The following is a 14,436-nucleotide window of genomic DNA, read 5'->3' as shown; positions in this document are numbered from 1 at the left end:
TTGTCAGGTATAGTTCACTTTTATTTTATATCACTCAAACATCAAATTAATGGTGGCTGATATCGTGAGGCTTCCCTCGCGCATCTGAAATTACACGATCAATTGATGTTTACTGATCGTGAAAAGCATGCAGTTACTTGCTGTATAACTCTGATGATAGAGCTAAATGTGAGCAATTGTTTTGCGTCAAGTAATTGGAAATGTGTAGTTCTGGCTATGCTCTTCAATAGGTGATGATATTCAAACTAAATATTTAACATTTATTTAACAATCCCTTGAAAACGACACACAGTTGTCAATAGTTTTAGCGGAGCTGGGAGTCTCCTTTCCCTCCAGCAAGCAAATTCTTGATAAGGACCTATTAACTAAGCGTCTCAGAGAAGGAGTGCTGATTTGGGATCAGTTTTTCCAATTCGATCACAATTAATATGATTACATGGGCACAGGGAACCTGGTCCTAGATCAGCACTCTTAGGGGGCTTTTCACGTCATTGTTTTGGAGCGTTTCTGTTACAACTCTAGTGCGTTTCCCCCCTAATTCGGTTTGTTTGGACTGGTGTGAACACTATTGCACTCGGGAGCGCACTAAATAATGCACCGTGGTTCACTGCAGGTGAGAACTTATGATTGGTTGCAAAATGCATGCATCATCATAACTTGACATCTCTGAAACATTCTCAGTATAAGCGCATCCGATTAGGGGCTATAAGGGTTAGGGTTGGAGTGGCTATTGCTCAGTTTCGTCCCGCATGTTGTTGGAAGACCAAAGCGAAAGTATTATGAAGATTGGGACACGCAAGTGATGCTCACAGATGGATTTAACGTGAGCTTTTTTTCCAATAAACAAATGACTTGCATGGACACGTGGTTTTTGTTTAGGACTTTTTTTTTTTTTTGACATTTGGCAATGTGAAACCAACTGGACCAAAAAAAAGAAATACAATGTAACAAAAAATCGGACTCTGATTCAAACTATAGCTCAAAGCTATGTGGGAAAGCCCTTACTCTGAGACATTTGATTAATTTTCCCCCAGAAAATCTGTACATAATTAGTATATCTGGAGCATGTCCAGACAGAGGGAGCAACAGTCTCAGCTGTGCAGAGTTTTGTTGTAGCCTTGGGAGTTTTCCTCCGCTCTAATCCAGGCATTCTTATTGGTCGAGGAGAAACGTCTCACTGCAGGAGGCTTATTGGGACTAAGAAGTGTAACATTCATGACTTTGCAGATATAAATTAGTCGATTTATTCTACTCTTCAGACAATCATGTATGTTCTACACAATACATTTCTATCTGAACTTTTTGTAACTTTGTGTCATTCTGAACGGACCCCAGGTTTAGGTGTTTGAGCTGTGTCCTAGGTGTGTTGGCCCCCTTCCCCCCCAGCCTTAGTCCATTCCTGTCCAGATGTTTGAGTTGTGACCAATACTGACCTCAGATGTTCTGTTAGCACACAACCACCCTGCTCTAGTTGAGTCAGCAGACAGACTGGGCAGTAAACAAACCACTAAGGTTGGGAAATAGCTGTGCTGGAGGGGGAAGGCATCTGATTCACTCATGTGCGTCTCTTTCAGCCAATGGCGCAAACAGTCTCGCAAAATCTCATCCTCACCTCCTTAGCTCTGTTCTGCTGGGCCAGCCCTATTTTAGTCCGTTTAACATGCATCCCCCCGTTAATACACACGTGGACCCGCATATGTACGCACGCAAACACCTCCCTCTCTCCCCCTCTACCATCCCCTCTCCATCTCTCACACTCTCTCTGTCCGTCTGTGTGTGTTATCAGTAGGTGATAAGGCTCCTATATATAGAGAACAGAACATGTTACTTGGAGCTACTGGGGCCATAATGGTCTTTAGCTCTGTCTCAGAAGAAAAAATATTATGTTTCTCATACCATATGTACTGAATCCTGGTAACGCTTGAAACCATACAACAAACTTCCCTGTTGTCTTAAACATTGTACGTGCATGTGTGTTGTAGGTTTGAAGAGATTGTCAAAAAGTTTAAAGTAGAGTACCATGCCGGAGGAGCTACACAGAACTCTATAAAAATCGCCCAGGTATGAGATGCACACACACACTTAGTCATTACACTATCCCACTACCTTTTTCAAAATGTGTAAAGGTTGCCCAGGTATGTTTCGTTCAGACACACTGACACACAACACACACGCTAACCTACTTAAACACACACACAGTGGATGATCCAGGATCCCCACAAGGTGTGTACGTTCTTCGGCTGTATCGGAGAGGATAAGTTTGGGGAGATTCTGAAGCAGAAGGCAGACGAGGCCCACGTGGACGCCTACTATTATGAGCAGACAGAGGAGCCTACAGGGACCTGCGCCGCATGCATCACCGGAGACAACAGGTTAACACGTCACTCTCTCACTCTCATAATACACACACTCCAAGGACAACAGGTCAAGGCTCCACTCCATCTACAGTGGCAAGATAAAGTATGGGAACCCTTTGGAATTACCTGGATTTCTGCATAAATTGGTCATAACATTAGTCACAACAATAAATAAACACAGTGTGCTTAAACTAATAACACACTGATCATTGTATTTGTATTGTATATATTGAATTCATCATTTGAACATTCGCAGTGTAGGTTGGGAAAAGTATGTGAACCCCTAGGCTAATGACTTCTCCAAAAGCTAATTGGAGTCTGGAGTCGGCTAACCTGGAGTCCCAATCAATGAGACAAGATTGGAGATGTTGGTTAGAGTTGCCCTGCCCTGTAAAAAACACTCACAAAATTTGAGTTTGCTATTCATAAGAAGCAATGCCTGATGTGAACCATGCCTCGAACAAAGATCTCAGAAGACCTCAGATTAAGAATCATTGACTTGCATAAAGCTGGAAAGGGTTACCAAATTATCTCTAAAAGCCTTGATGTTCATCAGTCCACAGGAAGACAAATTGTCTCCAAATGGAGAAGTTTCAGTACTGTTGCAACTCTCCCTAGGAGTCGCCGTCCTGCAAAGATGACTGCAAGAGCACAGCGCAGAATGCTCAATGAGGTTAAGAATCCTAAGGTGTCAGCTAAGACTTACAGAAATCTCTGGAACATGCTAACATCTCTGTTGACGAGTCTACAATATGTTAAACACTAAACAAGAATGGTGTTCATGGGAGGACACCACAGAAGAAGCCACTCCTGTCTGAAGTTCGCAAAAGAGCACCTGGATGTTCGACAGCGCTACTGGTGAAATATTCTGTGGACAGATTAAACTAAAGTTGAGTTGTTTGGAAGGAACACACAACACTATTTGTGGAGGCAAAAAAGGCACAGCACACCAACATCAAAACCTCATCCCAAATGTAAAGTATGGTGGTGGAAGCATCATGGTTTGGGGCTGCTTTGCTGCCTCGGGGCCTAGACAGCTTGCTATCATCAACGGAAAAATGAATTCCCAAGTTTATCAAGACATTTTGCAGGAGAATGTAAGGCTATCATCTGTCCGGCAATTGAAGCGCAACAGAAGTTTGTTGATGCAACAGGACAACGACCCAAAACGCAGAAGTAAATCAACAACAGAATGGCTTCAACAGAAGAAAATACGCATTCTGGAGTGGCCCAGTCAGAGTCCTGAACTCAACCCGATTTAAAATGCTGTGGCATGACCTCAAGAGCGGTTCACACCAGACATCCTAAGAATATTGATTAACAGAAACAGTTTTGTAAAGATGAATGGTCCAAAATGCCTCCTGACTGTTGTGCAGGTCTGATCCGCAACTACAGAATATGTTTGGTTGAGGTTATTGCTTTCAAAGGAGGGTCAACCAGTTATTAAATCCAAGGGTTCACATACTTTTTCCGCTCTACACTATGAATGTATTCAATAAAGACATGAAAACATATAATTGTTTGTGTGTTATTAGTTTAAGCAGACTGCGTTTGTCTATTTTGTTGTGACTCAAATTTCATGACCAATTTGTGCAGAAATCCAGGTAATTCCAAAGGGTTCACATACTTTGTCTTACCACTGTAACTCCACTGTGTCCCTCTCATGAACTCCACTCGTTCTTCTCTTCCTTCCCCCCAACCTCTCTCAGGTCCCTGGTAGCTAACCTAGCGGCAGCTAACTGTTATAAGAAGGACAAACATCTGGACTTGAAGGAGAACTGGAAACTGGTGGAAAAAGCCAAAGTTTACTATATCGCTGTATGTAACAAAGACCACATACACACACACTGAGTAGCATTGTTGACAACAGGCTGAGTAGCATTGGTTATAACATACCGTGTAGCATGGATTATAACAGGCTGTGAATAATTGATTATAACAGGCTTAGTAGCATGGAATAATAACATACTGTGTAGCATGGATTATAACAGGCTGTGAATAATGGATTAGAACAGGCTTAGTAGCATGGAATAATAACATACTGTGTAGCATGGATTATAACAGGCTGTGAATAATTGATTATAACAGGCTTAGTTACATGGAATAATAACATACTGTGTAGCATTGATTATAACCGGCTGTGTAGCATTGATTATAACAGGCTTAGTAGCATGGAATAATAACATACTGTGTAGCATGGATTATAACAGGCTGTGAATAATTGATTATAACAGGCTTAGTAGCATGGAATAATAACATACTGTGTAGCATGGATTATAACAGGCTGTGAATAATTGATTATAACAGGCTTAGTAGCATGGAATAATAACATACTGTGTAGCATGGATTATAACAGGCTGTGAATAATTGATTATAACAGGCTTAGTAGCATGGAATATAACAAGCTGTGTAGCATTGATTATAACAGGCTGTGTAGCATTGATTATAACAGGCTGTGTAGCATTGATTATAACAGGCTGTGTAGCATTGATTATAACGGGCTCAGTAGCATTGGTTATAACAATGTGGAGCATTGGTTATATCATACTGTGGAGCATTGGTTATAACATACTGTGGAGCATTGGTTATAACATACTGTGGAGCATTGGTTATAACATACTGTGGAGCATTGGTTATAACATACTGTAGCATTGGTTATAACAGGCTTAGTAGCATTGATTATAACAGGCTGTGTAGCATTGATTATAACAGGCTGTGTAGCATTGATTATAACATACTGTGTAGCATTGATTATAACATACTGTGGAGAATTGGTTATAACAATGTGGAGCATTGGTTATAACAATGTGGAGCATTGGTTATAACATACTGTGGAGCATTGGTTATAACATACTGTATAGCATTGGTTATAACGTTCTGTGCAGCATTGGTTATAACATACTGTGTTGCATTGATTATAACAGGCTGTGTAGCATTGATTATAACAGGCTGTGTAGCATTGATTATAACGGGCTCAGTAGCATTGGTTATAACAATGTGGAGCATTGGTTATATCATACTGTGGAGCATTGGTTATAACATACTGTGGAGCATTGGGTATAACATACTGTGGAGCATTGGGTATAACATACTGTGGAGCATTGGGTATAACACTGTGGAGCATTGGGTATAACATACTGTGGAGCATTGGGTATAACATACTGTGGAGCATTGGTTATAACATACTGTGGAGCATTGGTTATAACATACTGTGGAGCATTGGTTATAACATACTGTGGAGCATTGGTTATAACATACTGTGGAGCATTGATTATAACATACTGTGGAGCATTGATTATAACATACTGTGGAGCATTGATTATAACATACCGTGGAGCATTGGTTATAACAATGTGGAGCATTGGTTATAACATACTGTGGAGCATTGGTTATAACATACTGTGTAGCATTGGTTATAACATACTGTGCAGCATTGGTTATAACATACTGTGCAGCATTGGTTATAACATACTGTGCAGCATTGGTTATAACATACTGTGGAGCATTGGGTATAACATACTGTGGAGCATTGGGTATAACATACTGTGGAGCATTGGGTATAACATACTGTGGAGCATTGGGTATAACATACTGTGGAGCATTGGGTATAACATACTGTGGAGCATTGGGTATAACATACTGTGGAGCATTGGGTATAACATACTGTGGAGCATTGGGTATAACATAATGTGGAGCATTGGCTATAACAGGCTGTGGAGCATTGGTTATAACAAACTGTGGAGCATTGATTATAACAGGCTGTGTAGCATTTAGTATAACATGTTGTGGAGCATTGATTATAACATGCTGTGGAGCATTGATTATAACATGCTGTGGAGCATTGATTATAACATGCTGTGTAGCATTGATTATAACATGCTGTGTAGCATTGATTATAACATGCTGTGGAGCATTGATTATAACATGCTGTGGAGCATTGATTATAACATGCTGTGTAGCGTAATTACAGGCTCTGTGTAGCATTACAACTGGCTGTGTAGCAGTGATAACAGGCTTTATTATCTCCTCCGTAGGGTTTCTTCCTGACGGTGTCTCTGGAGTCCATACTGAAAGTGGCCAAACACGCTTCTGAGAACAACAAGCTGTTCACTCTGAACCTCTCCGCTCCCTTCATCTCTCAGTTCTTCAAAGATGCCCTCATGGAGGTCATGCCCTATGTGGACGTGCTGTTCGGCAACGAGACGGTACACACACACACCCTCATTCATTCATTTATCCAGTATCTAGGTACTTCTGGAGAGAGAGCGAGAGAGAGAGACAGACAGACAGACAGACTGAATGGTAGAGGGAGAGTGACAGAAAGAGACCAACGGGCAAATAGGCAGAGAAAGGGCGACAGACACAAGTAGACAGATGGTGAGCGAGAGGACGATGGAGAGAGAGACCGACAGGCAGACGAGATAGGACGACATGGAGAAATACACTGAAAGTACAAAACATTAGGAACACCTTCCTTTTGCCCTCAGACTCAATTTGTCAGGGCATGGACTCTACAAGGTGTCGAAAGCGTTCCACAGGGATGCTGGCCCATGTTGTCTCCAATGCTTCCCACAGTTGTGTGAAGTTGGCTGGATGTCCTTTGAGTGGTGGACCGTTCTTGAACTGTTGAGCCTGACAAACCCAGGAGCGTTGCAGTTCATGACACCATACTCCTTTCGAAGGCACTTAAAATCATTTGTCTTGCCCATTCACCCTCTGAATGGCACGCATAAAAATCCATGTCTCAAGGCTTAAAATTCCTTCTTTAACCTGTCTCCCCCCCTTTAGCTACACTGATATGAAGTGGGATTTAACAGGGGACGTCAGTGAGGGATCATAGACTGACCAGGTGAAAGTTATGTCATGAAAAGAGCAGGTGTTCCTAATATGTTTTGTACACTCCCGTGTAAATGTAAACGAATGGGATATTTCTGTTTTTCAGGAGGCGGCCACGTTTTCAAAAGAGCAAGGCTTTCAGGTGAGTGGACTGCGATTTGAAACACAAACACACACATTCTTGTATATTAGTATAGCTTGTTTGTGACTATGGTGTGTGTTTGTAGACTGAGGACATCGCGGAGATTGCTAAGAAGGCCGAGGCTCTGCCCAAAGTCAACAAGAAGAGACCGAGAATCGTTGTCTTTACTCAGGGGAAGGACGGAACCATCATGACCAAAGGTAACTACACACACACACACGTTGACAGGCACACACACTGTCACTCGCACACTGATTTGAGTGCAGAAACTAGCCTGCCTTCAGCAACTCGTTGGAATTGGCCATTATGTATAAGGCTAAATTGAAATGTTTCTTACACAAGAAATATGAAACAATATGCATAACCATGGTAGCAATTGAACGGGAACAGTTTGGAGATAATGGGAAAATTATTCAACTAAAGGTGAGGACACAACAGTTCACCGGACGCAAGACTGAATCCAAACATTACACTGTTGATTTTATGTACATTTTACATTTACCATACTTTTCGCCACATTTGTTGATAATGAAATCTGAAAACACTGATTCAATAACATAAGAATATTCCTGAAAAATGTGTGGTAGGTGCAACATAAGACAACTAAAATTACAAGGGTTTGAGTTAGAGGACTAACTGGTGTCTGTCTCCAGGTGGCCACACACATCGACAACGTGTGTACAGTTTCTAAGCAATTTCAATGCACTTTTATGACTCAAAGAAGAGTCTTCAACTATAAGATGCTTTTTTGGAGCTCTCCTAGCTGTGCCTTTGAGGAACTAGAGCAAGCACACGTAGTAATTGTTTTGTTTGGAACACAATCTTGCATCCCTGCCATCAAACAATTACTGTTGTTTACGTTATCACAAAACAGGTCCACTATAAATCACAATCTGGGTCAGGTGGGCATCATTTGAAAGCGTGTTCTTTTGCCAACATGACTAGCTAAGTTATAAAATATGATCTTACAGTGTTAGTCTTTCACAAGGCAATTCAGAGAAACAGATTGTGATCTTGGTGCTCCTAGAAAGGAGTTATAAGTGCATTCAGGTGCATGTGTTGCAGTGAATTTTCTTCACAATAAACAAACATGGGCTCATTCGGTTCGGAACAACCCAGAGTATGACATCATATCATCATGTATCTGTACATCAAACATGGATCATAAACATTGACACTGTATATGACATGAGTTATTTTCGTCACAGGTATGGCTTGCTTGTATGACATCAAAGCATTATTTATTTATAATCCTCTTATTCTCAACGTCTCATCGTTCAAAATACATTGAGTCATCGCAATTTACATCATTGCCCTCACTGACAACAAAATAAATTGTGCGCAATGCTTAAATTCAGAACGGCTGTCAGTCAATACCCATACAGATGTAGGATCTTAACTTAAATCACTCTTTTGTTGCCGTGATTTACCTGCACAGCAAGAAATGCATACTTGTATTGTAGGTTTGAAATGGCTTCTATTAACCCCTACAAACAATGTTAATTATAATACACATAATAATTAACAGTTCCTGTTCCCAAATTTGCCATTTTCAACCCATATACCGTGTGTGTGTGTGTGTGTGTGTATGTGTAGCAAATTGCTCAAATTTTGATCCTATATCTGTACAGGGCTGTGAAGCGTAGAGCCAGAGTTCTGACATGTATAGCATGATACTGTACAGCCACTACATTCCAATTAAGGTGCCTATTAGTGCCCAAATTTGCCATTTTCAACCCATATACCGTGTGTGTGTGTGTGTTTTCCTTTGCCATTTTGAACCCGTATTGTGTGTGTGTGTGTGTGTGTGTGTGTGTGTGTGTGTGTGTGTGTGAAGGAGGTGACAAGGTGGAGACGTTCCCAGTGCTGAAGATTGACCAGAAGGACATTGTGGACACAAATGGAGCCGGAGATGCCTTTGTAGGAGGTACGTGTCCCTGAGTGTATGTTTGTTTATGTGCATGAACATTTTGGGTGGCTTTCTGGGATATTTGTCTGGTCCTTGAGAAAGTTGAATAAGTGTGTGTGTGTCATGCAGGATTCCTGTCAGAGTTGGTCCAGGACAAGGAGTTGGAACAGTGTGTGAAAGCAGGACACTACGCTGCCAACGTCATCATCAGACGAGCAGGATGCACCTTCCCCGAAAAACCAGACTTCCACTGATGACCTGTAACCTTAATTGCTGACCTCTTACCCCTACCCCATCCACCCTTACCTTCCAACTGAATGAAACCAGGTCCCCCCTGTCCTTTTTTTTCTTTCAACCATCCATCCATGCCTTCATCCAATCCATCCATATATCTGTCATTGCTTTCATCCCTTCTTCCCTTGTCTTTCTGCAACCAGACTTCTGTGCCTATTCTTCTTGTCCTACGCTAGGGGTTGCTTTCGGGCCACACTGCCTGATACAGCAGTATCTGTTTATACTGATGTTCAACTGCCCTCCCTAAGGACTGCTGAAGTCTACTGCCCTCTGTAAACACAGTTAGACCTTAGGTACCAACGTAATACTGCCGATTCACAGTTAACTATCAGCCTCTCAATAAACTGTCATGTTTACACACACTGCAGGATGCTGCTGGAATCCGACTGCTGTCCAGTCTTCTCCTTGGAGACCGAGCTAAAGCCAAGTTAGTGAGTCAGGATTAGATAACAGGTTAGGGACATGGTTAATGGCTTAGTTACGGATGGGTGAACACTGCGCATAGAAATTAGATAGGCGGTGTCATTGTGGTTTAGATTTGATCATTGTTTTCATTGATTGATGTTTTATTGTGACTGGAGGCTTATTGAGCGGAGAAGTGTTGTTGCAGGGTAGTGTTGCTGTAAAACCAAACAGATTCCTTAACCTTAAAGCGCACAGTAAAAGTGTAAAGTTCTCTGTACACTTTGTAAATGTGTAAAGACCTCCATGCACTTTGTAAACGTGTCAAAGCCTCTTGAGTCATGAGTGATTTTTATGGCTGTTTTACAAATGATTCATATTTAAATAATGCATTTTAAAGTGATGCGGGTGTAGCCTGTAGATATTGGCTAATAAACACATTTCAGTTGGTCTAAAACAAAATATCATAATAGGCTTTTTATAATTTTATAAACAGCCTGTGTATAAGTCTCATAACACTCTAGGAACCTTTGTGCAAATGTTTAGTTTGTAAATGGGGAACTTGGTCTGCAGGGGCTGTGAGGCTTAGGGCAGAAGTAAGCACCTCTCCTCATGTGTATGGTTGTTGATATCATTGAGTCTGCGTGTGGTATTGTGACTTGCTGCTTCTACAGAATACTTCACTCATTGTCCATTGACACAGGCTAGTGATACATTTTTAAAAATAAAATCACTGTTATGATTCAGGAAAGGATCCTATGTATCCTCGATATGAGCTGCTAACCCAAATTACCAAGGATATTTAATTAACACATTTATTTTTGTCTTAATTTCCCCAGGTAAATTGAGAACACATTTATTGATAAGCGCCATCGCCATATTGCTTTCAAAATATGAATGAAATGACAATATGGTTGATTTTTTTAATAGTGTATTTACTGTGTAATAATTTACATTATGGCAATATACACATTTAACAAAGTACAATGGAGTTGAACATACAAGCAGTGAGCATTCAGACAGATTATTATAGTTTCTTCCATTCATGTTGTTATAGTCCATATCCTGTTTGCTTCTCTACTGATGAATGTGTGTGTGTCAGTGTCTTAGTATGTCCTCCTGTAGTTGTATATCCAGGTCTGTCAGTTGTTTCAGGAAGCCTCGATTGGGCAGGACGTAGTGTCGACCAGTTCCCTCACTCGATCATCATATACCCCAGGACCAGCGCCACTGACCCGTCACACAGTGCACCAAGATCTTGCCTGATTTACAGAATTGATATGCACTCACGGGCATAAATCTGAGTCTGAACTTTTTGCTCACTACCACTTCCCCTTTAACAACCACCTCTCTTGGTTACAGTGTCTACTGATCTCTCTTTACTCCAGGGTTCCCCAACTGGTGATTTTATTTGCTCCCTGAAATTTTATGGACACCAGCCAATCAGCTCCAAGTCATATTAATTTGGGAAATCTATTCCAAAGTATTTCCACGCATAATAGATCTGGTATTATGAAAAATCACTTACGTGTATTAAAGTAGTAAAAAGATAAGTAATTTTTTTTAAATAAGAAAATAATGTTTCTAAACACTACATGAATGTGGATGCTACCATGATTAGATAATGTTGAATAATGATCAATGACAAAATTAGACGCACAAATGCTAACCTCCCTCGTTATTGCAATGGTGAGAGGTTAGTATGTCTTGGGGGTATATTTGTGCATTTGTAGCCTTCTCACTCATTATCCACAATTCATTCTGGATTATCCGTAATCATGGTAAACATCCACATTATTGTAGAATTGTTTAGAAACATAATTTACAATAAAAGTGACACAATACATGATTTACCATTCAATTTATATTGGGCACAAAATGATCTGAAACAGCAAACGATTTCAACAAATGTGTAGAAACACAAGCTTGATGTAGTCATTGCGTGCTATGAATATGCGACCAAATATTTCACCTTTCACTACTTTAATACACAAGTGAATTTGTCCCAATACTTTTGGTCCCCTAAAATGGGTGGTCTATGTACAAAAAGTGCTGTAATTTTTGACCGGTTCACCCTGACAGCCAGGTGTAAACAGAAGACTGTATGGAACGTCGTTTGGTACTATATACTGCTGCAACCTATATGCATCATCCGGGACTAGCATTCATAAGCATTAAAACCACATAAGCATGGCGGTGGAAAATCGTTTCATAAAGAAAGTACACATATCTTGCCCAATATTTTTCACGATTTCTTGCCATTAAATCCAGTTAAGGAGGAAATCGACACCGTTGCAACATGAATGGAGAATGTTTTAGATACCCCCCGTGGAAAGATTTGTAAGAGTTTCTTGGCAGCTGCAAACAATGCGTTTGGACGGTAAAGACAAACGATTCAACATCGCTCTCTGCCGGGGAAATGGGAAAGAGTACTCCTTTGCCCTGTAAACAAATCAGATTGAACAAAATGATTTGGAACATTTCTCATTCGCTGGCTATACCGATCACCAATTCAGTATATTTAAAATGAGCTGTAATTCATAACTCGCACATTCCTGAATTAACTAGTTAGTTTAATTTTGATTGTTCGTCTAAACTGACGAGATTACCTGCTAGCTATTTCGGTAACGTTAGTGTCCAACGTTAACTAACTTGGCTAGTAGGTCAATGTCAAACGTAAACACTCGTTTTATTCCCCAATGATCGAATTTTACATTCAGATGAAAGTAATTTGTTGAAAATGTTCACATAATATGTTGACTAACGTTAAAGTCTTCTCCCAGGATATGGCCAAATTCAAATTATATGTCGTCACTCCGCACGTCACGTGATACAGAATTATCCCAGTTTTCTTCGATGAGGTTTAACGGCGGTTGGCATCCAATATGTTACATTACCGCCACCTACTAGACTGGAGTATAACTCCCTTATACTTTTCTTTAAAAATAAATAAACAAATACCATATAATCTAAATAACACTAAACTCCCTACATAAAAAAAATAACACCACCCTACTCCACTATTTAAATCTATTTAGTTCTACCTCATGCCAACAACCTGAAAGGATGGGACATCACCACTTAATACACCCTGTAACTCTTCTGATGTCAAGTCTCACACACCCAAATACTACTCTGCTGCTGCCACCACAACCACAATTTTCCGAAACTTATGTTCCATCCCTGCAGTACAGTTGATAACCATGGCTAAAATTGCAAAGAATCCAATCTTACTGAAACATACATCACTTGTTGCCCTATCCCTCTGTACTGGTACAGATCTACTACTACATCATGTTATGGATATGCTTGTAATCATTAAGGACTGGGGAGTTTTTCAGAATAAAATAAAAAAATAATGGAGTTAAGCACAGGCAAAATCCTAGAGGAAACCTGGTTCAGTCTGCTTTTCATCAGGCACTGGGAGATTAATTCACCTTTCAGCAGGACAAAAACACAAAACCAAAACTACACAGTTGCTTAGCAAGAAAACAGTGAATGTTCCTGAGTTACAGTTTTGACTTAAATCTGCTTGAAAATGTCATGACTTGAAAATGGTTGTCTAGCAATGTTCAACAACCAATTTGACAGAGCTTGAAGAATTTTGAAAATAATAATTGGCAAATATTGTACAATCCAGGTGTGCAAAAAAAGCTAATCTCATCAATGTTATTCTCACAAATAATCCTGACAGGTATCAGTCTGGTGTTTTCTGTAATGACCTTAGTGATCACTGTTTTACAGCCTGTGTTCGTAATGGCTGCTCAGTGAAACGACCTGTCCTGATTTGCCGCTTGCTAAAAAACTTTAATGAGCAAGCCTTCCTTCATGAACTATCCTCTGTAAAATGGTACAGAATCACACTCTGTCGAAGTTGCTTGGACCTTCTTTTTTGATATTTTCAGTGGTATTGTTAACAAACACACCGCCATAAAGAAAATGAGAATTAAAAACAGGTTCAGCCCCTGGTTCGACCGTGATCTTGAAGAGTTACTCCACCTCAAAAATTGCATTTGGTGAAAGGCTCGGCACATTCATACTCAGGCTGACTGGCTCTTGTTCAGACAAATGAGAAATAAGTGCACTCAGGCTATCCGGAAGGCCAAAGCTAGTTACTTTAAGGAGCAGTTCTCTCTCTGTGGGTCTAATCCCAAGAAGTTTTGGAAAACGGTTAAAGACCTGGAGAATAAACCCTCCTCCTCACAGCTACCCATATCCCTTAATGTTGATGATGTCGTTGTTACTGACAAGAAACACATGGCTGAGCTCTTTAATCACCATTTCATTAAGTCAGGGTTCCTATTTGACTCAGCCATGCCTCCTTGCCGTCCAACATTTCCTCATCTCCCACCCCTTCTAACACGACTAACCCCGATGCTCCTCCCTCTTTTTCCCCTTTCCCCGCTACAAAGTTTCTCCCTGCAGGCGGTCACTGAGTCTGAGGTGCTAAAGGAGCTCCCTAAACTTAATCCGCAAAAACCTTATGGTTCAGATGG

At 40.6% G+C, this 14,436-nt stretch overlaps 1 protein-coding gene across 2 annotated transcripts in view; it reads left to right on the top strand.

The window, feature by feature from the left end:
• The window catches only part of LOC112252749 (adenosine kinase), a 45,239-nt gene extending 34,967 nt beyond the window's left edge, over positions 1–10,272 (top strand). For both annotated transcript variants that reach the window (XM_024424286.2, XM_024424287.2), the window contains exons 4-11: positions 1,983–2,061; positions 2,200–2,372; positions 4,067–4,175; positions 6,392–6,562; positions 7,300–7,335; positions 7,421–7,535; positions 9,173–9,262; positions 9,374–10,272. In XM_024424286.2, coding sequence (XP_024280054.1) covers positions 1,983–2,061; positions 2,200–2,372; positions 4,067–4,175; positions 6,392–6,562; positions 7,300–7,335; positions 7,421–7,535; positions 9,173–9,262; positions 9,374–9,498 — 898 coding nt within the window. In that variant the 3' untranslated portion in view covers positions 9,499–10,272. The remainder of the gene's footprint in view (positions 1–1,982; positions 2,062–2,199; positions 2,373–4,066; positions 4,176–6,391; positions 6,563–7,299; positions 7,336–7,420; positions 7,536–9,172; positions 9,263–9,373) is intronic.
• The last annotated feature ends 4,164 nt before the right edge of the window (positions 10,273–14,436 follow it).

The sequence above is a fragment of the Oncorhynchus tshawytscha genome, linkage group LG06, assembly GCF_018296145.1.
Source record: "Oncorhynchus tshawytscha isolate Ot180627B linkage group LG06, Otsh_v2.0, whole genome shotgun sequence".
NCBI classification, from domain to species: domain Eukaryota; kingdom Metazoa; phylum Chordata; class Actinopteri; order Salmoniformes; family Salmonidae; genus Oncorhynchus; species Oncorhynchus tshawytscha.
This window is presented reverse-complemented; position numbering and strand designations above follow the sequence as displayed.